The sequence below is a fragment of the Gekko japonicus genome, unplaced genomic scaffold (assembly GCF_001447785.1).
Source record: "Gekko japonicus isolate JY-2015 unplaced genomic scaffold, Gekko_japonicus_V1.1 scaffold283, whole genome shotgun sequence".
Taxonomy (NCBI): Eukaryota; Metazoa; Chordata; class Lepidosauria; order Squamata; family Gekkonidae; genus Gekko; species Gekko japonicus.
Window position 1 is genome coordinate 287,298 of NW_015166429.1, and position 23,770 is coordinate 311,067.

At 43.3% G+C, this 23,770-nt stretch overlaps 1 protein-coding gene across 1 annotated transcript in view; it reads right to left on the reverse strand.

Moving 5' to 3' along the window:
- HDAC10 (histone deacetylase 10) overlaps window positions 1-21,687 on the reverse strand; it is a 29,444-nt gene extending 7,757 nt beyond the window's left edge. The window contains exons 1-14 of the mRNA XM_015411801.1: window positions 21,611-21,687; window positions 20,529-20,597; window positions 18,642-18,776; window positions 16,716-16,812; window positions 14,575-14,672; window positions 14,381-14,485; window positions 14,224-14,292; window positions 12,854-12,980; window positions 10,904-10,969; window positions 10,146-10,205; window positions 8,783-8,872; window positions 7,135-7,241; window positions 2,822-2,889; window positions 1,555-1,840 (exon numbers count right to left, since the gene is read on the reverse strand). Of these exons, the coding sequence (XP_015267287.1) occupies window positions 1,555-1,840; window positions 2,822-2,889; window positions 7,135-7,241; window positions 8,783-8,872; window positions 10,146-10,205; window positions 10,904-10,969; window positions 12,854-12,980; window positions 14,224-14,292; window positions 14,381-14,485; window positions 14,575-14,672; window positions 16,716-16,812; window positions 18,642-18,776; window positions 20,529-20,593 (1,373 nt within the window). The 5' untranslated portion in view covers window positions 20,594-20,597; window positions 21,611-21,687. The remainder of the gene's footprint in view (window positions 1-1,554; window positions 1,841-2,821; window positions 2,890-7,134; window positions 7,242-8,782; window positions 8,873-10,145; window positions 10,206-10,903; window positions 10,970-12,853; window positions 12,981-14,223; window positions 14,293-14,380; window positions 14,486-14,574; window positions 14,673-16,715; window positions 16,813-18,641; window positions 18,777-20,528; window positions 20,598-21,610) is intronic.
- Window positions 21,688-23,770: the final 2,083 nt, after the last annotated feature.

Consider the following 23,770-nt stretch of genomic DNA (forward strand, 5'->3'; position numbering starts at 1 on the left):
AAATTGAGAGCACCCAGCGAGACATGCTTTTGAATCAACCTACCTGTGTGTTTGGCAAAGTTGGTTTGGTTATTCAGAATGCTCTCTCCTTTAAGGCTTGCTTAGTGTGCCTACCTTCAAGTCCCATTGGCACCAGGAAAAAAAACATCTTTTTAACCTAGTTAAAATTGCTGAGCAGTCAGGTTAGAACAGATAAAAGGAAGTACTTCTTCACCTAGAGAGTGATTAACACATGGAATTCACTGCTACAGGAGGTGGTGGCGGCTACAAGTATGGACAGCTTCAAGAGGGAATTAGATAAACATATGGAGCAGAGGCCCATTAGTTGCTATTAGCCACAAGGTATAGATAGGAACTCTCAGTCTGGGGCAAGTGATGCTCTGTATTCTTAGTGCTTGGGGGGGGGGGCAATAGTGGAAGCGCTTCTAGTGTTCTGGCCCCACTGGTGAACCTCCTGATGGCACCTGGTATTTCTGGCCACTGTGTGATACAGAGTGTTGGACTGGATGGGCCTTTGGCCTGATCCAACACTGGCGTCTCTTATGTTCTAACTGTCCTCTTTGTTTTGTTTTGTTTTTTTTTGTTGGGGGGGGGGGGGTTGCTGTTTTTATTGTCTGCTTCTAGCCTGAACACTGCCTTACGGATTTTTTTAGCCTGTTCAATTGTTGTTTTATGGTGTTTTTATGCCTCTGGCTTGACTTTAATATTGATCATTTATTGTCAATTTAATAGGTAAAGGTAATTTAATACTGATCATCAATTGTTCTTTTAACAATGTTATGATATTGTTTTTGTTTGTGACTTGCCTAAAGCAGGTCTCTGGAGGAGAATACGTATACATTCTTCATACAAAGACTGTAGTTCAGACATTATTGTTCATTTAAAAAAAAATAGACAAATCTAAAACAGAATTGTGTACAAAAGCTCAGTGGTATGAAATAATCTGGGAATTAAAAGCAACAAAAAGGCAATATGCCTTATTAAAATACCCAACAATGTATGGGTTTAGTTTTAGTTTTATTTGTGGCCTGAACTCCCAGTGATATAATTTATAGAGATTCATGTTTCACAGCATGATTTAAAGGGACATGATGCAGCAACTTTGTTGAAGCTAACCAAGACTGGGCTACATACACTGCCTTGAATTCCAAGATGGAAATAAAATGAGATATAAACAATAACCACGACCTACATATAAAACTGGCATTTATACCGAGATGCACCAAGACTAATTTGTGTGAGAATGCTCTGATCTCTGTTGGAAAACGATAAATTGTTTCAACTTAACCTTGGCCTTTCACTGTTAATTTTTTATGAACACAACCAAAGGTTTAAAAGAAGACAGTGCACACTAACTGGGTGATATGAATTGGAGGTTCAAATTGCTGCTAGGATCAGCTAGAGCTTAAGCACTTTCCGCTCCCACTGATTCCAGCAAGATGAAAGTGGAGCATGTACTTCAGTGGGTGACAGGAATCAGTGGTGTGTAAAAGTGTTTCAGCTTGGCTCCTTCATGTTCTGCCCAGTTGTAGAACAGACAAAAACGTGGCTAACCGGACTATGGCTTTCAGCTCTTCAGAGTCCCCATTCATCTCCATCTGAACAAAGGATGGTAGCAGGTCAGCATTCCCTTCAGCAACAGCGACTACTGTTCTAACAGCAGGTTCCAGAGACAGAATTTCTTTCATATGCAGTTCCAAAAACTTATCCGTTTTAGTGGCTTCATCGCTGTTTGTCTTTGCAGCTTCCTGTTGATTCACAAGTGGTATGCCGGTTTGAACAGGCTCCCCTTCCTCCAGCTGGCACGATTTGGTGCTGAGATCTTTCAAGGGAGTCAGGTCTGAGAACAATACCACAAAATACATCTTTGGCAAACAGAAGACACAACTTGTGGAAAAGCAGAAGACCTGGATGCTAAGACACCATTCTATTGGTGCAGCAGCAGCTCCTCTAAGGAAACAGCTTTTCCAGATGCAGAGGAAGGCAGGGATTTTTTTTTTTTGCCATTTCTCATTCCTCCTGAAGTTTGTTCCCTACACTGCTTCTTCAGATCCACTGACCCTCTTCAGCATAGATAGGGGGGACGGGACAGAAAGCTGCAGTGTCTTGTACAGGGTGGGCACCATGGAATCTACCAGTACTTCCCTTGGTGCCTGCCAATTTTTTCATAAAGTGGCCAGTAGCAAGGCTGCCCCTCATTTAAGTGAAAGGGTTTTCCATTGGAGGATCAGACAGACTGGTGGTTCCATTCCCTCTTCAGGCTTTTCTTTTCCCAAAAGATGAGAGGAGGGAGGTATTCCATTTGGCTTCACCTCCTGTGGCAGCCATTTTGGGGTGGTGCTCTCTACCCCCTCTTGAAATTCCAAAGGTGTCTGCAGGCTCAAAAAGGTTGGAGGACCCTGGTCTTTCACAACTCTGCTCACACAAGTAGTTATATTGACTACTGTATTCAAATGGATGTCCTGGATAATTTCAAACCTAACTGGTACCACAACTTCTACTACATTGAGTTTTGATCTACACCAGCTTTGCATAAATGGAAGGCACTCCTCATGGAGGAGGAAGGAGGTGATTCATCTTTCCAAAGTCCCCCCTCAAGTGGCAGCTCCCTGTGCTGAATTTCACCATTCCTAAAGGTCAGTCCTCAGGAATAGGTTTTCCAGGGACAAACTGTGCTGCAGTGCAAAGGGAAAGCAGGGAAGTTCTATCTTCACTGGAGGAAAACCCACTTAAATCGGAGGAAAGCTCCATGGAGGATGGCTAGATCCACCCCACTGACTGCACTGTGTTGTAGGAAAAAAACAGAAATATCCACCATTACCTTCATACGAGAAACATTTCCAGTATGGCTTATGTGCAGCTCTAACATCATGCATGGACTCTAATGCACTGCAAAAGAAAGCAAAGGATGAGTTGTTTTTAAAATGAATGTTGTAAATATCTACCTGACTGCTATATTGTTGAGAAAAATCTAACAGAAAAATCTGCTACGACGTTCAACAACACAAATTACTAACCTATTGTATGCAGTATCCAGAGATTAGAGCTTTGGTGTTACTAGATTCGCAAATACAGTTTGAAACATGTGAATACTGCAATGCTAATGTTGTGATTTTGTCTTAGGTGGACTATATTAACTAACAGTGCCATCCTAAACAGAGTTATACCCTTCTAAGCCCTTGACTTCAATGGCTGTAGAGGGGTGTAATTCTGCTTTGAATTGCACTGTATATAGCCTAGCACCTCAGACAGGGAGGATGAACCCACGGGGTTAGGTACTACAGCCATACGATTGGGAAACTTTATGCAAGACATCTGGCGATTAAGCTCAATGCTTGGGTATCTGAACAACGGATACTGGGAATTGAACAAGCCGGCTTCTGTCAGGGGAAGTCCACCTTAGACCACTGTATAGTCTTAAATCACCTAGTAAATAAATACCACAAAGGGAAAGGAAGCAAGTTAATTGCTACCTTCCTTGATTTGAAGGGTGCTTTTGACTCTGTGTCTAGGGAGCTGCTATGGAAGAAACTAATGAAGCTGGGGATGGATTTAAGATTGCTATTCTTGATTAGGAAACTTTATACTGGTACAACCTGTCAAATTAGAGGCTCTAGTAAGGGTACTCTAACCCCAAAAATCATTACTAATATTGGGGTCAAACAGGGATGTATTTTAGCCCCGCTTCTCTTTAATTTGTTCCTTAATGGCAGCTTGTTTGGAAAAGTCTGAGGGCTATAGTCACTGCCCATGTTTAAGTGGACGACCAATTCCCCTGCTTCTATACGCTGATGATGCCGTCATTCTCTCCCGCTCTGAAGTAGGGATGAAAAAATTGTTGGAGTGTTTCCTGGATTATTGTGACCATAATGGACTTTCAGTGAATTTTGAAAAATCTAAAGTTATGGCCTTTGGGGGATTCTGGAAACCTATGAACTGGAGCATAAGGGGTAAAATAATTGAGCAGGTTAAAAGCTTTAAATATCTGGGGGTCACCTTTCATCATAACTCCAGGTGGGTAACACACAGAACAGAGGCAATTAAAACTGCGAACTGCTGTGTGCTCGCAATTTTGCGGTTTTATTACACTAAGGGTAATCAGTATGTGCCAGCAGCTATAAAAGTGTTTGCACACCAAATTAGCGCGAAGCTACTATATGGTATTCCTATCTGGATTACTGCTTTTAATAAAGCAGTTGAACAACTACAATCCAAATTCCTGAGGAAGATTCTGGGGTTGCCTTCGTGCGTATCTTATGCTGCCATTTGTCTGGAGCTTAATTTGAGACGGTTAGAGACCAAGGCCTGGATTATTACTTTCAGATTTTGGCTACGTCTGCATTTTAGATGTAACCACAATAGCCTTATCACCTATATGCTGGAAGAATCTCAATCCTCTGCGTGGCTTATGGCTATTGAAAAGAAAATCACTTCTATTGGTTTTAACCTGAGTGACCTTGTCATCCGGTCAGAGCTTGAGGTCTTTACTTTGCTTAAACAGAGACTTATTGATATAGAGTTGCAAGAGCTCAGAGCCCTTGCCTCCGGAAGGTGCTCCTCAGTAAGGTGGGCTTATCCCCTTTCTGGTACTCTACCATATTACTTTTTCTGTCTGACTTCACCGCAAATGTGTAGAGCTTATCTGTTGGCCCGTCTTAATGTTCTCCCCTCTGCTATTCTTGAGGGGAGATATAAGCAAATTCCTTATTCAATCAGGTTCTGTGGTTGTAACAGAAGTGAAATAGAAACTGTTGAGCACATACTCTTACACTGTAAATTGTTAAATGACATTCGAGTGGAGTGTATAGAAGCCCCCCTTAGGATGGTAGCAGGCCAATCAGATAGAATCAAGGTACAATTTCTCCTTGCTTCACGAGATCTGGAGATCATTGAACTGACCGCTAAGTTTCTCCATTGTTTTATAAAACGGAAGAGTAACCCTGATCATATTAATGATTCTTAATTTATAAGTTTAAAAACTTAAGTTTAAAAGTTTGGAATGCCAGTTTATTTTATGATTCAGGCATCTTTTGTATGGTCAAATCTAACTTGTAACAACTTGAGTTAGGCCTGACATACCCACGACTATCTATTTTATAATTTCTCTTGGATTGTATTATTGGGAAATGTTTTAATATTCTATGCCAATAAAAGGTATTTGAATTTGAATTTGATTTACAGCCATATGTGGGAATGTGCTTCCTACACTCCTTGACTGGAGCAATTATGGAGTTAGATCACACCGGAAGATATTACAACAGAGGATGAATATAGGTTCCAAAACACATTTTCCAGCAGGTTCACTATGGGCAGGACTGTGTATACTGCACAGCAACAAAAGCTATACTTGACATATGCAGTATTCAAAATTGCATACCAATGATAACAAGCAGAAAAGTCTGTTTTTGGAAAGGTTGCAGGATGCAAAGGAAGGAAATGACATCTGAGGGGAGCAGAAGTACACTTGGGAACAGAAAATGGTGAGAGGTGGGAAAGAGCTATAGATATCCTGGCCAGTATTCTTTTCTGGTTTCTGAGACCTCAAACACTTGCCGCATTTCCCACCTATTTTAGAATTGTGCTCTAAAACTACACTTCTTAAGATAGTGAATTTTGCATCTTGAAAGAGTTTGTCTCATCCTAACAATGGAATAAAAAGATAACTGAGAGCCAGTGTGGTGTTGTGGTTAAGACCTTAGGACCCAGGTTCAAAATTCATGCTTTCCATTAGGCTTACTAGGCAACCTTGGGCCAGCCATTGACCATGAAGCCCTACTTGCCCACAAACATACTAAGAGATCACTTTGTTTCTTATGCCTCACCCCTGATTCTGAAAGCCAACGGAGCATGTTGGATTTAGACCAGTGAGATCCTGGTTCAAACCTCGAGCAACTGAAGGATACCCTACTGGCTGACCTTTAGGCCAGCTTAACCTATTTCTAAGGGTTACTGTAAGATTAAAAGAGGGGAAAGGGAAAATGCTGTCCTGAACTCTGTTGGAGGAAGAACATAATAAAAACAAATCATTATTATAATTCATAGGATGACAGAACTGCCGTTCTAACACCATGTACCAAAGATATCCATTCACAATGAGAAAGATACAAACACCTCTATCTATTTATTTAGTGGATTTGTCCCCTGCCTTTCTCCACAAAGGGGCCCAAAGTGGCTAACAACATTCTCCCCTTCTTCATTTTATCCTCAGAACAACCCTATGAGGTTGTGTAGGCTGAGAGTGCGTGACTGGCCCAAGGTCACACAGTAAGGAGCCATGGCAGAGTGGGGATTTGACCCTGGCCTAGGATTGCCAGATCCCCGGTCCCAGCGGGGTTTTTCCCCCCAATTTTGGGGGCTCTTTCCCACCACCAGACAGCTTGCCAGTGGGGGGAAACCCCATCCCAAGCTGCACCCCAACGCAAGATTTAAAGGGCCCTCCAGCTGACCAGCAGGAGCACATGGCCCACTGATCAGCTAGAGGGTTCTTTAAATCTTGCAGAATGGAGGGAGGGAGAGGGGTGGCCACCCGCACTCCAAGTCGCGAATTCACGTCTTGGAGCGCAGGCGCCCACAGCCTCCCGCTTCTTCCAAAAAGCATTTAAAGGCACCCTTTAAATGTTTGGGGGGGGGGAAAGCAGGGGGAACTGGTCCCCAACGTGATAACATCACTTCTGTGTGACGTCATCATACTGGGGAAGGCCCCGCCCCCTCCAGTAATGCCCCCCTCCCCCAGTCCTGGCAACTCTACCTTGGGCCTCCAAGATCCCAGTTCAATGCTGTAGCCACTATACCACCTCATTCCAGGTATAATTTGGTTTCTGTTCTGCACCTTACATTTTGTAGATGCTTGCTTCATGCATTTAAGACCATAAAATGAAGTATTAGACAATTACTAAACAGCACATCCATTCCAAATATACTACCAGTGACCTTCACACACCAGCAACTGTATATATCAACAATGGCTGCAATACAGCCAAACATAAACCTAATTTTCATAGAAGATGGTTAAGGATGTGGTCAACTTCCTGACTGAGGTCAATGGGGTCTTAAAAATGCTTAACATTGGCTGGTTTGTAGCCACATACATGCATTTATGTACATAATCACACGCAGGCATGCACACAGAGATACCTTAAGCATGGTTTCATTTCTCCAGACAAAGCGGGTAAAGGATCTCCAAGCAAAGTTTTTATAGTCATGCAAACAGATTCAGAAAGTGACCTCAAATGATATCCACCCTGTATGAACAAACATTTATTTACTTAGACACAACACATAAGGCCATAATCCAAACAAAATAAATTCAAGCATGGGTATTTTATTATTTATTTGGTTAATTATTAAATTTATACCCCACCCTACCCAAAAAAATGGGCTCAGGGTGGCTCACAACATAAAATCAACAAACAATAAAAACAATAAATAGCAATAGCAGATCAACCAAACCCATGCATTATAACATAATTACCCTAAGAAACTCCAGTGTCCAGATGGTGTCCAGAAACAGTAGGGTACTGGGGGAAAAGTCAAAAACAGTGCTGTGGACAGGACAGGGGGCCCAGAATAGACTGAACGCCCGCCACCTCAACTGAAGGCCTGGTGGAACAGCTCCATTTTACAGGCCCTGCAGAACTTTGTTAGGTCCTGCAGGACCCTGATCTCAAGTGGGAACATGTTTCACCAGGCTGGGGCAAGGGCCAAAAAAGCCCTCACCCTGGTCGAGGCTAATCAGATGTCCCTTGGGCCAGGGACCACCAGGAGATGTTGATCAGAAGAGTGCAAAGCTCTCCCGGGCTCATAGGGGGAGAGGCGATCCCGCAGGTATGATGGTCCCAGGCAACATAGGGCTTCGAAGGTCAAAACCATAACCTTGAACCGGATCCAGTATTCAATTGGCAGCCAGTGCAGTTAGCGCGGCATTGGTTGAATGTGTGCCTACGCAGGCATCACCATCAACAAGCATGCTGCCACATTCTGCACTAGCTGCAATTTCCGGATCAGGCTCAAGGATAGCCCTGCGTAGAGTGAGTTACAGTAGTCTAGCCTGGAAGTGAACATTGCATGGATCGCTGTAGCTAAGTCCCAGGGGGCAAGACAGGGAACTAGTTGCCTGATTAGCTGAAGGTGATAAAAGGCCAATCTGGCAATCGAAGTGATCTGAGCCCCCGAATCCAGCATCACCCCGAAACTCCTTACCTCCGGTGCTGGCACCAATGGTGCTGCATTAGGAGCCTAATTCCCGATCCCAACCCTCCACAACTCAGGTGCAGGATCTCCTTTGGCAGTAGCCAAAGGCTTGGGTATTATACAACAAACAAACAGTATTCACAAAGCTTCCAACTAGCATGACACTGTGATGCTGTTCCCACAGATAGCACTTTATTGTATTCCCCGGGAGCTGAGAACACCACTGGGAAGGGGGTGAAACCTAAGATCTATAATCCAGTTTCTGAACCAAGGCACAAACTTCTCCCCACCACCACCACATGTTCTGCAGTGAAACCCATTTCCTTTGCCCTGTAAAACTCAAAGCAAGTACCTGTCAATTGAGCCAGTTGTTTCTACATAGCGCTTAACCCTTCATAGGCATGTCATGCCTCTGAATTCTGTTTCTAATAATAACACGAGAGTTTGATGGAACTCTAGGAAATTGCTTAGTTAGCATTATGATGTTCAAGTATGAACATCTCAAATGTGGTGAATGTTGACATGTATTGACTAAGGAGAAAACACTGTAGGGAAGGTTTATGTAGAAAATCATTATATTGAAAAAGCTTACCTCTAGGACCACACACAATTTTCCTTTTGCTAAATGCATCAGAAAATGAGTAAGATGGGCAAAACATTCTGGTGTAGCACTCATCTGACCCTAAAACAGGAAACAAATAAACCGAAGATTCATTGTATCGACAAGCCTGAACTGTGGAACACAAGAAACTGCCTTATACCAAGCAGACCATTGGTCTATAATGGTCAGCATTGTTTACTCTGGCAGCCATTCTCCAAGGAATCAGGTAATGGTCTTTCTATCCCCTACTATCAGATTCTTTTAATTCGAGATGCCAGAGATTGAACATGGGACCTTCTGAATTCAAAGGAGATACTCTACCACCAAATAAATCAAAAGTTCATTGGCATCTCAGAGACTAACAACATCTATATGAACTCTATCTGAACTCTCATGAGCCACAACTCATTACATATATGAAAATCATTTTGGAAAATCTTACAGGGAAAATTACAGAAGGGGGCAGAAGTTCACGCAGAGAGAAGTTGGGTATGAATCCCATCATAAATCTTTCAAGTATGATTCTCAGTGTAAGGGACTGGAATGGGATTACACATAATGAATGATGAGAGGGGTTAGAAGAGGGGTACAAATAAACAAAACAATGAAGTAGGATAAATACAACTGATCAGGAAGAAGGTTTCTGAAGTTTAAGAAAATTGATAGCTATCACTAAGTAAAGGTTCCCTTGCTCGAAAGCCAGTCGAATCCGACTCTAGGGTTGCGGTGCTCATCTCCGTTTCAAAGCCGAAGAGCCAGCGCTGTCCAAAGACATTTCCGCGGTCATGTAGCCAGCATGACTAAACACCAAGGTGCACAGAACGCTGTTACCTTCCCACTGAAGTGGTACCTATTTATCTACTTGCAATTTCTTGCTTTCGAACTGCTAGGTTGGCAGGAACTGGAACTAGAGATGGGGATTCACTCCATCATGCTGAACTACTGACCTTCCACAGCCTGCAGTTCAGCGTCTTAACCACTTGAGCCACCGCAGCTCCTAGCTATCACTACCAGTTTATAATATGATAAAACAAGTTAGGAACAGCCAATTTAAGTTTCTAAAAAGTGGGTCCTGTAGAACGACTACAACAGTAGTAAGAAAACCCAAATCTCTGTTAAAACCAAGATAACAGTAGTATTTAACTGATGAGTGCTAATTCAGCACTTTCACGTTGTATATTCCCTTTGAAGTTTGTTTTGGTAGAACAGCGACTTTCCATGATCATGCTACTACTCAGCCATATCCCCTCACCAAAGAAGCCTCCTTGTCTCCTTTTATGCACAAAGAGATTTTAAAACTACAATCAGGAAAGAAAAGGATATGAGGGGAGGGGAGTCTCTACCAATTGCTTACCTCTGGGTCACCAATTCCAGAATCATAACCAGCAGAGACCAGAACAAGTTCTGGATCAAACTGTGATTTAAAGGAAAAAGCCAAACCCATCAATTAAGACATAGTTATGTATAGTTTTATAGTCCAGTAGAATAAGTGATAGTAATTCAGAAGGAATTGTACTTTGGCTTTTGATAACAAGTGTCAGGTAAAGCAGTGCAGCAAATGCTCGTGTTTACTGTGTTTCGTGAAAGTGCAAATAATGGGATATTTAGATTGTCCTTTAAGAGCACTACAGTGGCACCCTGGTTAAGCTGGAAGGCAACAGAAACCAAAATAAGGTTCCCTTAACTGGACTAAGTACTCTGTCAGTGCAGTCCTAAGCAAAAGTTGCACCCTTCTAAGTCAACTGAAGTCAACGGACTTCAATGGATCCACACAGGTGTAACTTCACTTAGGACTGCACTGTATTTCTGTGTCTCTCATTCTCTGAACTGGAAAGTGGAGTGAGGTCATTTTAAGAGCCACTCAAAGTATTAACCACCTCAAGGCTTCCTGAGAATAAGGGGAGTGGGAATCAGCCACAATTTTTAATCCAACAGTTTTATCACTGCTTATGCAGACATTACTTCTAGAAACAATATCAGATTGGAACTTCACCTACTTTCTATTGTTTTGACACCTGAAGATTATTTCCCAGTACCAAGAATACAGCACAAGAGCTTTTAGTAACTTTTCTGTCATGCAAGTGCTATTTTTAAGGATGAAGAAAAAGTTACCTCAAATGCTACTGGGAGCAACACATGAAGAAATACAGCTAAATAATCAGAGTTTTTCATCCCAATCTGCAAAGCCAAAAACAGGACAATGATCAATTATTAGCTTTGTTTAGTACAATCTATTTATCTGGAAAACTCTCTGAATCTCTTCCCAAATGAGGATATATAATTTGTCATAAGGTATTTTTTAGGGTTTCTACCGTCACTTCATTATTGCTCTAGCACTGTGCAAGAGTGATACCTTCTCAACAGGTAATTCCAGATGTTTTCATGTCCCTGAGTTGTGACAGCTGGTTACCAGGATACTTTCCAGAGAGCCTTACCTGGCTGCGTAGGATTGCTTGCCCACCCATCCCTCCCTAGGTGTTAAGAGCTTGAGGGGAAGAAGGTTTGTGGGGTTCGCATGTAACCCCACAGGGGGGTTAAGTTATGGCGAAGTGTGGGTTATGTTTTTGGTCACTATGTTTTCTGCTTCATTTATCTGTGACAACCTTAGGGCGGTATCAGCATGGGGCCAGATCCATTTTAGGAAATTGGCATATGGGGATTCCCCTTAAGGGATCTTGGGGGGAGGGCTTTCAACGGGCATGCTCAGATTGGGGGCTTCCAATGGGTTACCCTCATGCTTATGTGGCAGGGGAGACCACTTATTTTATTTATTTATTTATTTCCATTTTTATCCCACCCTCCCCGCGAACAGGCTCAGGGCAGCTCACATTCATTGGTACAAAGTACCATAAATCCACATAAAACACATAAAAACACTTAAAACATTTTAAGCCTTTTAAACATTTAAAAAAATCAAAGTGCTAAACAGTAGCAGCCATTCTTCGTTGATAGGATAGCATATTAATGATGTAACACACACAATTTCCAGCTCAGTAAAGCTTCCGGGCTCACACGACTTAGTGGTGATTGTCCTTGTGAAATCCAGCAACCTACCATCCCATGGTTCTCCCCACCCCAGCAGGTGGGCTGGGTGAAACAGAGTACATCGACTGTCAATGCTGTGTCAAGGCTTCTTACAGCTGTAACCAATAAAAGTTGTGGCCATTTTATTCCACATTTGATTCCAAAACGCTGTGTGTGGTTGTGTTATTGGTGGGCTGTTATAAAGGGGGTTTTGCCTTCACTTCCCTTTCCCCGTCTTTAGGTGCTGGGGCTGCAAAAGTATTATGCATACAATCAGCACACAAGTAAACACACAAATGACAACATACAGAAGAAATGGAACGGGATAGTTCTGCTTGTTTTTATTAAACCATCTTCTTGGAAACCACATTTTTTTCAGTCTCTAACCCATTAGCATATGCAGGAGGAGCCACTTCAGAGCTCTACCACCATCTCAACCAAAATTCTTATGGTGTTGGAGAACCTTTCCTATAAAGAAAAGCTAAAGAGTTTGTGACTGTTCAGATTAGGGGAAAAAATGACTACAGGTGTGGGGGAAGCAAGACAGAGACTTATAAAACTGTGCCCGGGGTGGAAAAGGTGGACTTTTTCTCATTGTCCCATATTACTAGAGCTTGATGGTCTCTATGGGCTCAATGAGGTTGATGGGCAAGAGATAAGACAGACAAAAGATAGTAATTCTTCACTCATTCAGTCAATAAGTTGTGGAAATCACTACCATTGGCTGTAGAGATGGCAACTAGCACAGATGGCTTTTTAAAAGGTTAGACAAATTCATGGAGCACAAGTCTATTGAGGGCCTACTAGCCATGGTAACTAAAGGGAACCTTCGCATCCATAAGCGATAAAATTCTGACTACAAGTTCTAGGAGGCAACATCAGGGAGAAGCCGGGACTTCTATGCCCTGTTTCTTGGCCCTCCAGGGCAATCTGTTGACCACTATATGGAGACGGATGCTGGACTAGAAGGACCACTAGTCTGATCCAGAAGGACACTTCTTGTGTTTTTAAGCTATGATGCTATCAAGTGAGGTTCACCTTATTCCAGGGTACATTCATATTGAATCCCTCTCCTTTTCCCCGACCAACCACATCATAATTAGATTCTCTGAGGGAAGGCCAGTATCTCTGGTGTTCAAACCGATGCCAAGAAAAATAGAGAACACTGAAAGAGTTAGACAAAGTAAGCATTAAAACTCAACTGAAACTTTTCTACCATGCTGAACTGCCAAGAAAAATGAATCTGCAATATATAAATTATATTTTACAACCAGAACCTTGTCGTCATAAGAATTACAGATAGTTCCCCCATGATCATTCCCTTTTTGGAAATCAGCAATCCATTCTCTCTAAGGGTTACCAGTGCAATCCTATGCGGAGTAACACCAATTTAAGCCCACTGAAATCAGTGAGTTTAGACTAGAGTGACTCAGCATAGGATAGTCCTGTTAGGACTATCTACCACACCAACTAACATCCACAAGCCCAGCATTCTACCCACTAGGCTACACAAAGCTCAACCTTAGAAAGGGTTTACTATATACCCTTGTATGAAACAAGGCAGTGGTTTCCTGAAGAATTTCTAGGTAACCCTGAAGTGGGTGAGTGTAGCAAGGTGTGACTGTGTCCACTTTAAGGTTATCCAAAGACAAATCACAAAAAGCAGATGAGTCTATTCCACTGTTTGCAGAGAACACAAACTACATTCAGACAATGCTTTCCCCCATTTTTCAGGCAACTCAAAAGGACACTGTGCACATGACTGCCTCCCCCACCTCAGCCCCGCTACAGTGGTATCTTGACTATCATACAGGCAACCTCTGGCCATAATACTGATGATGTCCCTGGATCACGTCCCACCAAGTCTCCAGAATCATCCCACTGCAACCTTCCGATAAGAAGGAAAGTAGAAATTTCCACCAGGCTGTCCCAAACAGAAGACCATTTTCGCAAGAAAGCAGTGGTACCTCCCACTTGGATCCACTGAAATCTCTTTCTAGGAAGGAGGAGGGTGTAAACCACTTGGGGCCTGAGTCACAAAGGAGTATAAAACCCATCAAAGGGCAAGGGGGGAGCAGAATCGCCACCTGTCAGAAGTCTCCAATTCAAATTGTATCAGCTGTCTCTACAGCTAGCCTAGGTATGTATGGAGGCATGCCATATATGAATAGAAGACACTGGAGTGTGTGTGTTTTTTAATTTCCTTAGTGTGAGCTTAATAAACATTACTCCTATATTCAAGAACTTAATGCCTGACTTTCTCTCTATCTCCTTCTCTCGCCTCTGGGGAAAAGTCCTGCTGGGACAGAGTGGATTTGAGTAAAGGTCTCATCACCCTTTCAACTCATCTGCACTGGGCTGGGCTCACTGTGTGCTAACAAGGGTGCCCAAGCAAGCAAAGTACAAACCTTGGATCTTCCTCAAATATATACTGAATTCCTTGTCCATGATGTACATCCCAGTCAACAATGAGAACCCTGCATGAAATAAAAACTGTCACTTTAAGAGCTATAGAGCCTTACAGTATGAAAGTCATAAACAGAGACCAACAGATATCTACTTAACCTCTGTACATCATATTTCCTTTGGGTGTATTTTGCTGCAATGGCAACATTGTTGAACACACAAAACCCATTGGCAGCGTCCCTCTGGCTGTGGTGACCTGGGGGCCTGCAAGAAAACATCACATCATTACTTCACCACTAAGCTGAACTGGAGACAACTAAAGACTTTTTTTAAAGCCCTTACAAAACTGTTACCTTACTAAAGCCATCCCATTACGTGTTGTGCCTGACATCACAGCATCTACCAGCTGCAGCGTTGCTCCCACAGCCAACTTGGCACAGCGGTATGTTGTCTGAGGAATTTAATTAGTGAAATTAAAACGGTTAACACTGATCATGTCACGTTAAACAGGAGTTGCTAGGGTGTTTGCATACAGAGGTATAAAACTTGTGCCTATTATTAACTATTTTACAAATCTTATCCAGCCATGTTGATTCTATGACAGGCCTACGAAATCCCAGAGATAATTCTTAAGATTGCAGGTCTCTTTGAGACTTAGTGTGAATTCACATGTTACAGAGTCATCTTGTCCCCCACATGTCTGCTGTGGGTCCTGTTGACAGACATACATTGCGAGTTCTATGCTTGGAACTTAATTGCACAGGAGCCAGATTCAGACAGACTGTGGCACATGGGGATGGGCTTAATCCCCCCCCCCCCGTACCATTTTTACGAACTGAAATAGCCCTGGGCAGCCATGATTTGCCTCACTGGTGAAACTTACCCTTATTGCTGGGCTACCCGTGTACAGATGAACTACACATAAGTTTCCACAATGGGTCAAACAGTGGCTCCCCGGGGCCATTACAGATCGAGAAAATGGCTCCGGGGGGGGGGGGGGGGGGGTCTTAAATCCTCTAATTCTGTCTGCCCAATCTGAATTGGATTCACATGCACCTGGGAATTAACTTCTAAGGATGGAACTCCCAGAGCATATCTCCAACAGTACCTGTACCAGACATGGACTTTGCAATGTGTGAATTGGCCCCTGAACTTCTCACAACTACAAGAGAAGGGATAACAATTTTCATCTTCAGCTGCCTTGCCATTTTCTGACCACTGCATTTATTTCCGTAGAACACCTGTCTCTTTGGCACTTTTACTATTCAGATTCCCACCTGTCAATTTCCCCAGCATCCTTGGCTCTGTCTGCCAGCACACAGCCTGCCCTGTTCACAAAGTGACCTTTCACTCCCCTCTGTTGAATTGTTCATTGGATGCCCTATACTGGACAGTTACATTTTTTCTCTTTCTGGGACTCTCTAATTCACTTTGAATCCTGCAAGAAAGGTGGGCTATAAATAAGCTAAATAAATAAAAATAAACAAATAGAAATCCCATTTTAATTGGGATTTTTTTAGCCAGTGACAGTGACAGCTTTTAGCCCTAAGACCAAAAGGTATTCACTAAACAGAACTTTCAAGCCCTTCACTTTCAACGAATCACCTTTGGGCATCTCAGTCTCCTTTGCTAATCTTTCTGTAAAGAACTGTTCGCTTTGCAACAGCTTGTAGCATTTTAGGTGAGCTTTCCATTTCTGTGCTGCCCACTTCCATTAATGTGGGACTGAACTTTGTCCTCACTCTGCAGCGTCTTCTCTGATGGATCCCACTGGCTGTTAATGCTGCAGTGGAGGGGACATTCCGTGGCCTGAAACTGAAAAGCCGCCTACCTCCCAGACAGAAAGCCAGAGAGCCAGTGTGGTACAAATGAAGCCAATAAATAATACATGTGTGTTTATATCATTTACACCACACTTTTCTCTCCAAAGGGGACCCAAAGTGGCTTAAGTTGTTTTCCTTGCCTCCATTTTATCCTCACAGCGACCTTATGAGGTACATTAGACTGAGAGGGCATGGCGGTCCCAAGGTTACCCAGTGTGTTTTCTATACCCTTCTGTGCTACAGACATTGCAGAGCACTGATCTCGACAGAACTACAGAGACTGTGTCAGTTGATACATGTGCCATAGACTAAACTGCAGGCCAGCTGGCTATGAAGGAACTTTGTACATTAGCTGCACAGAATGCACAACTTCTACTTCACAGTTACAGCAAGAGATTTGCAATCATGCAAATAGGCAAACAGGGAGGCTTGTGTCAAAGTTGCTCAGGCCCGTATATTCAGATAGCCCTGCTGTGGTTTCTCCCATTACAGTTCTCAGAAAGGTCACAAGGTCCCCCAAAATGCGGTCTACTGCTCCCCTTCCATTTCACCTTCTTGACAGTCTGCCACTAAGCTGAGCAGGCAAAACAATTCAGAATGCAGAAAGACACACAGGAAAAATTAAGATATATGAACACTGATATAAAGTGACCATTATCATGCGTACATACTGGATGAAAGAAAACAGCATCATAATTAGCTGAGGCTTTTCGGAGTTCTTCTTCGCTCATTTTCTGAGTGTTTTTCACAACCTCCAAGTAATCCAAACTGAAATGGAGGGAAAATACTTTTGATATTGAACAGCCAGTTTAGGAGAAGCACTCATCAGTTTTTGTGGCCAAACAACCAGGTGAAGGTGACCCCACATCACAAACAACTGCTTCCCAACCCCAGTGATCGTTTCCAGACAGGTCAATCAGGTATGCATTTACTGAGTGCTCAAAAGAATCTCAAACCTAAAAGCCTAAAATAAATGTTAAAACATTGGATAAGCTTCATTCTTCTCCCCACCCCCAACCCACAAATGAGTCTGTCTATAATCCAATCAATTTCATTTTAAAAATGGCTTCTAAATGGGTAGGAAGCATTTTAATTACATTTTCAATGACATATACAAATATCAGCTCAAGGTGCCACCTTGTTCCTGAAAACTCCCACTACGACTTGCTAGCGATGTAAAGGATCCACTCCCAGCCTTGATCAGGAACGCACCATGGGCTCACCTCATTCACTCACTATCTTACACTCTCTCTTCCTCCTTCCCTTCTCTTCCTTGAGCTTCCCATGGTGTAGTGTTTTGTGTGCACTGACATTAATGCTGGTCATCATTACCTTTAAGCAGGCTTTGACACCAGAACATAAGAAGACCCCTACAGGGTCAGACCAGTGGTCCACCTAGTTCAGCATACTATTTCTCACAGCAGCCAATCAGTTGCCATGGAGGGCCAAACAAACAGGGCACAGAAGCCAAGGAATTCCCTTACTGCTACTTCCTAGCACTGGTATTTGGAGGTTTGCTGTCTTTGTATATTGAAGCTCCCTTTACTCACCATAGCTAGTAACCATCAGTGAACTTCTCCTGCATGAATCTAACTCCTTTTTAAAGGTATCTGTGTCCATAGCCATCATTACATCCAGACACTGAATTCCACAGTTTAATTACTCAATTACTAAACAGGTATTTTCTTTTGTCTGACCAGAACATATTTCCCAATAACTTCATTGGGTGCCCCTAAATTCTAGTATTAAAGGAATTGGAGAAAATTATTCTCTCTGTTCTACAGCCCTGATTTTAATCTCTGCAACCATAGTTAAAATCTCCGCAACCATGGTAACAAGCAAGTTTGCAAACTATGGTTTGGAGCTGCATGGTGACCTCTGGCAACTCCTACTGGAGCAGGGAGGACATTCAGAGAAGTGGCTTGATAGCCTGCCTCTGGCCTCCCAGTCCTGGTGTTCTCTGGAGGTCTCCCATCCAAATATTTGCCAGGGTCAGCCCTGCTTAGCTTCCAAGGTCTGACGAGAACGGGTTTGTGGCCTATCCAGGTCAGGAAGAGCAAAAGCACTCTTAAGCATCTTGCCTGAAGGTATGCCTGAAGGTATACCACAGAGAAAAAAGTATGTGCTAAAAAATCTTTTGGTTGCAGCAAGACAACTATTAGCACAAGCTTGGAAACATCCAAGCCTGCCAGGCACAGTGAGTAAGATCGCAGTATATAAGAAAATCTGGGAAGGGAAAAGTATGGTGTAAGAGATGTTCATGGAGACATGGTATTTGTTTATTGTGTACTGGAATAGAAATAAACCTGAGCTGGTAAAAGAGGAAATTTTAAGATATATCTGAACAAACGACTAGCAGGAAAAAATTGTTGCACATCGGAAAGCAGTAGTAAAATTATGAGTGTATAATTATGAGTAGTAAATGTTATAGATTTTTTTAAAAATTTCTCTTTAACTAAACTGGATATATGATATATGTGATACTCTTTTTATGTTTTGTTCACTGGTGCGTAGAATTAAAAAAAATAATTTTAAAAAGGGAGCAAAAGCCTTTATTTCACTAATATGAACCATGACGGAAATCCATTACAGCAGACCTGTGCACCAATGTGATCTCATCCTCCGTTCCTTCTCGGACAGGTACAGACAGGCATCGTTCAACCAGATTGTAGCACTTGAGGTTCTTGTAGCAGGAAGAAAGCCTCTCTGGGATTTCAATGTCACAGATGGGGCTAAACAAAACAACCAAAAAAGCCCCACATTTTCTTATGGCATTGAAAGTTATCACAAAGACATTTTTTATTATATCTCAGGGAAAGAAAATACACTTTTCTTTCTTTAAAACTACAGGAAACGGGGGGGGGGGGATAATACATTTCAGCCTTCACCACTGGCTACAGAGGCACCGAAAAAACTAAAAACTGCTTTTTCAGCAATCTTCATATTAGAAATTGCAACTCCCAATTTCCACCCAAGTTCTATCTGCTGCTACATGGCTCTAACCAGTGGAAAGAGCAACAGGATTGCCACCTTCCTTTGTGACCCTGGAGCAGCAGCCTAACAAAAACTGAACAAGTAACATTAACCGTCACCACTTCAAGCTTTACTGATTACACTTCTGTGCAACAGTCAAGGCAAAGGATCATTTCTTTAATGATGCAGCACATGCTAGATTATTCTTTGCAATGGAAAGACAAGGGGACATAAGGCAGAAATATGAAATATTACAAGGATAAATCTACCTCTGACCAGAGACATTAGGTCCTCAGTCAAGAATTGCATTGGGAATCAAGAGAAAGCACATTCAATGCTGTTCTGAGTACAGCAGACTCCACAATTCCCTCTCTGCAACTCCAAGCCTGGACAAAGTTAGAGTGTGTCTCTCCCGCCCCAGTCCAAAAGTCAAATGTTTGTGGCTTCTGTCACAATTCAAGCAACAGGTTTGAAAGAAGAGTGCCAGATACCAGTCAACTCAATAGGCAGTTCAACAAGAAGGCTTCCATGCAACAGCAATTTACTCAACTGAACTGCAACGCACAGCAATGGTCTTTGTAGTCACCATCAGGCCTGCGACAGGCCACATCCCCTAGCCAACATACCCTCAGACCCACACAGGGTGCCCGGACAAATGCCCAGCTGGAGAGAAACCAGGAAGGCAGCATCGTTTAGTGGTAAACATAGGATGGTATGCCTAAAGCTCACATTCATTCCTAACTTAGGGCATAACTAAATGTGACCTCTGACTTGAGTTGGGGGTTCCTTGACCCAACTTGTAGACAGACGTTACACCAGGGATTTATGTTCCCAAGCACTCTGTGGCCCGAATCAGCTCAGAACCATGACATCAGGGGAAGAGGGGTTTCAACTGTGTTTCACTCCAGAGCTGCATTGGGCCCTGCTTAGTTTGGTAATGGTAGTTCCCCCACGGGACATCTTTCTATACATCATGGCAGACGTCAGGCCTATCTACCCTAAGCAGAAGTACATTCTTGTAAGCCCACTGACTTCAATAGAAGGGTGTAATTTTGTGCAGGATTGCAGGATTTATTTAGAATTTTGTTATGCTGCCTCTCCAGCAACCTGCCCAGAGATTACAAAATAAAAACAATAAAAACAAAACATTAAAAGAGATTAATTAAAATCCAGCATTACCCAGCCCAGCACAAAACCATAAACCACAAAAACAAACCACTGACAATATTAGAGGGTCAAATAAGACAGAGCTGAGAGTCTTCAGTCTAAGAGAGCAATCTCAACCGGCCTACTCAGACCCTGACACTTCCCTGTTTTCTATGTGATTACAAGTCTATTCAATGAGACTTATTCTCAGGAAAGTGTTCTTAAGATGGCACTGTAAGAGACCCCAAAGCTGACACCCAATCATACATCATACATCAGAAAACAGGACTCCACTGAGAATTCTCTTTTATCCTAAAAGAAACGATGACCATTACTCAAACTGCAAACTAAAAAAATTGACTTACTCCTCCCAAAGTAGTCTATGGCTGGTCATTTCATCATCGTAAATCAATGCTGTTCCAGAAGCCATGGTTCTGATGAACAAACAAGGAACATTTGCAGACGTTTGAGACCAGACATATTTCAAAACAAAGAACAATTTAAAAGTCATGTCACTTATTCTGTTTAATACTCCCAGAGAAGATGCTGAAAAGTGCCCCCTTACTTGAAGACTGAGGGTGGGATACCAACTTTAATTTTCATTAATGGAAGGGGGGAAATTTTGATTATTCCCCCCTCCAGAACTCTTGTCTATCTTTCATGCTGCTCCTGGGAATCCCCTGTACCCCAACAGCAATGTTTGGGTGAAACACTGCGCTGGACCAAGGTGGGGGGCCTGGTAGATTCTGACCTTCTGTTAGCAGAGAATATTGTCAAGGCCCAACCCTGTGACCAATGGTACAGGAACCCCCTAGGCCTGCATACAGTTCAGGATCAGCCAATACGTACCCTCCTCTATAATGCGTTATGTGGGAAGGAAGCAGAGTAAATCTATGGACTACTGAGGTTCTGTCCCCCTTGACCACTGGCCATGGGTCGATTTAGAACCTATGAAGGAATGACGACTCCTTCCACACCCCTTATCTTCAAAACAATATTCTTCATGGACTGAAACAAAGGCAGGTTAAAGCTAAAAATAGGGAACTGAAAGACGACAGGATCTGCCGTGGCATGCGCATTTTATGTATTTATAAGGCCACCAAATTTGTAGAAGACTTCGAGGCAGGGCAACGGTAATCACGGGGAAGAGTCCCTCTAAGCATGTAAAAAGTGCCTCTTCTTGCCCACTTAGGCTGCATCCGCACGTGGCGGGATACTGCACTACAGGCAATCATTTGCAACTGGAGTAATACAGCATTCAATCATGTGAGGATGCACCCAAAGGAGCCACAACCAGCTCCCGTAGTTTAAGAGCCAGGTAGCTTCCTTCTCCAAAACTGACTTAATTGCAAACTTTAATTTTTTTAAAAAAATCCCTCCACCCCACCCCCCAAGTAAAATACCAATGATAATCTCTAACGGTATTTGAAAACCATGACATACTAACCCAAAAAGGCGGCTTGAGAGGTTTCTACGGCAAAAATCTGGCTACTTCCAACAGTTGCCCCAATCAACAATGCAAAGTCTACAGAACATGGTAATTTCCCCTTTCTCCGCTCCCTCTTTGTAAACCCGTCTCTGATTGGGCCAGAGGCGTGGCAACTAATCCTCTCTGCCTATAGGTTCAGAGAGGAAAGGCGTGCGTGAGGGCAGTCTTCGAAACAGAAGTCGTCTCTATCTAAAGTATGTGCTGGATGTTTCAGGATTGGCTCCCACAGTGACTTATAGCGTTATAGCTTTTGTATGGGAAAGGCAAAACGACATGATTTGTTTTCAGAGACCGTGATTTATTAAACACGTACAACTGTTCCTCCATAGGTTTCGGCAGTTGTGTTGATGTTCAAGGGAAAATATGCTTCGCATCTTGCCCACATGGAGCACTTCAGTTTTGTATTTGACCACACAAATGTATACCTTGCACTTCTCATAACTCTGCAACGAAAAGGGCTAGAGACGTCTTTTTTAAAAACAACAACCGGGAAGTAGTACGTTGTTGTAACAAATTGCTGTAAAATTAAAATTAAAATGCAATAGTGACTTCTCAATAGTAATTTTTTTTTAATGCCCTCTGGTGTAAAGCGGATATAACAGCTGTTGGAGATGTGGCTGGAGCAGGAAAAACGGCGAGAAACCCACCATTGGTGTGCTGAACTGGCAGCTGCAGCAGGAACAGGAAACAACAGGGGAGGGAAAAGAGAAACGTGAGAGAGAACTTTTATCTATTTGAATGTGTCTAAGTAAATTAGCACCCTGACTTGGGTAGCCCAGGCTATTCCGATGTCGTCAGGTCTGAGGCAGGCATAGCAAATCACATGTGAAGGTGTCTTGCCTTGAAAACCCTACCGGCCCTAAATCAGCTGTGACTTGATGGCAAAAACACCACCTTGCATTAGCTGATATGTTTCACTTTTCACGGATATGCTGAATGTTCTGTTCTATTGTTATATATTCGTTTTACCTGCTGTACTTCTTGTATGTTTCATCATGAGGCTAGACTTGTGTGAGTCTCAACTGAGTGAGTTATATTATTAACAGCATACAGGGGCTGTTCAAATGCATTGATAAAAATCCCACTTCACAATAGAATTGTGGTGGTGCCATGGCTGAACTGCAGGCTGTGGAAGGTCGGTAGTTCAGCAGTTCGAGACCCGAGTGTGCTGCATTGCAGAGTGAGCTCCCGTCTCTACTTCCAGCTCCTGCCAACCTAGCAGTTCGAAAGCAAGAAATTACAAGTAGATAAATAGGTACCATTTCATTGGGAAGGTAACAGCGTTTCGTGCGCCTTGGTGTTTAGTCATGCCGGCCACATGACCACGGAAATGTCTTCGGACAGCGCTGGCTCTTCGGCTTTGAAACGGAGATGAGCACTGTAACCCTAGAGTCGGACTCGACTGGGATTTGAGCAAGGGAACCTTTACCTTTACCCACCTGAGGCTTGCCCCTGAATACCAGTCCCACCACATTTATTTATTTATTTATTTATTAAATTCAATCTGCTAGGCCGCCCTTCCCTGCAAGCTCCCCAGCTCTCCTTTGGGGCTCCTTAAAAAGTTATGGCCGCTGCTGTTTTCAGCGGCAGCTGTGACGCCCGCGGGGGGGGAGGGGAGGGGCGAAACGGCTGTGATGTCCGCACGGGGGTGGGAAATGGGGCGAAACGTTCCCTTGCCTCCCTGAGCCCCGGGGTGGTGGCCTTGGACTCGTAGGGGCAAATTCCACCTCTCGCGTGTGATGTCCGAGCAGCGTTGCCTCCCTGAGCCCCTCAGACATCACACGCGAGAGGTCATTCTGGCTCCCCCAGCTCTCGGGAGGGGCTCTTTAAAAAGTTATGGACCCTGTCGGTGTTCTCGGCGGCAGCTGCAAAGCCCGCATGGGGGGGGAGGGGCGAAACGTTGAGCTGTGAGAGTGCTGAGCTTCCCTCCCTGCCTTTTTCAGGCTCCGGGCTGAAAAACGGCTTGCAGAGCCGCCGCCCCACCCTTCCCCCCTTTTTCAGGCTCCGCACTAGAACGCCGGACCTGAAAAAGGGCCAGCCGAATGTCAATTTCGGCCCCATTATATCCTATGTGCCATTGACGTCAATGGCGAAAACATAGGGTATATTCTGGGGGCT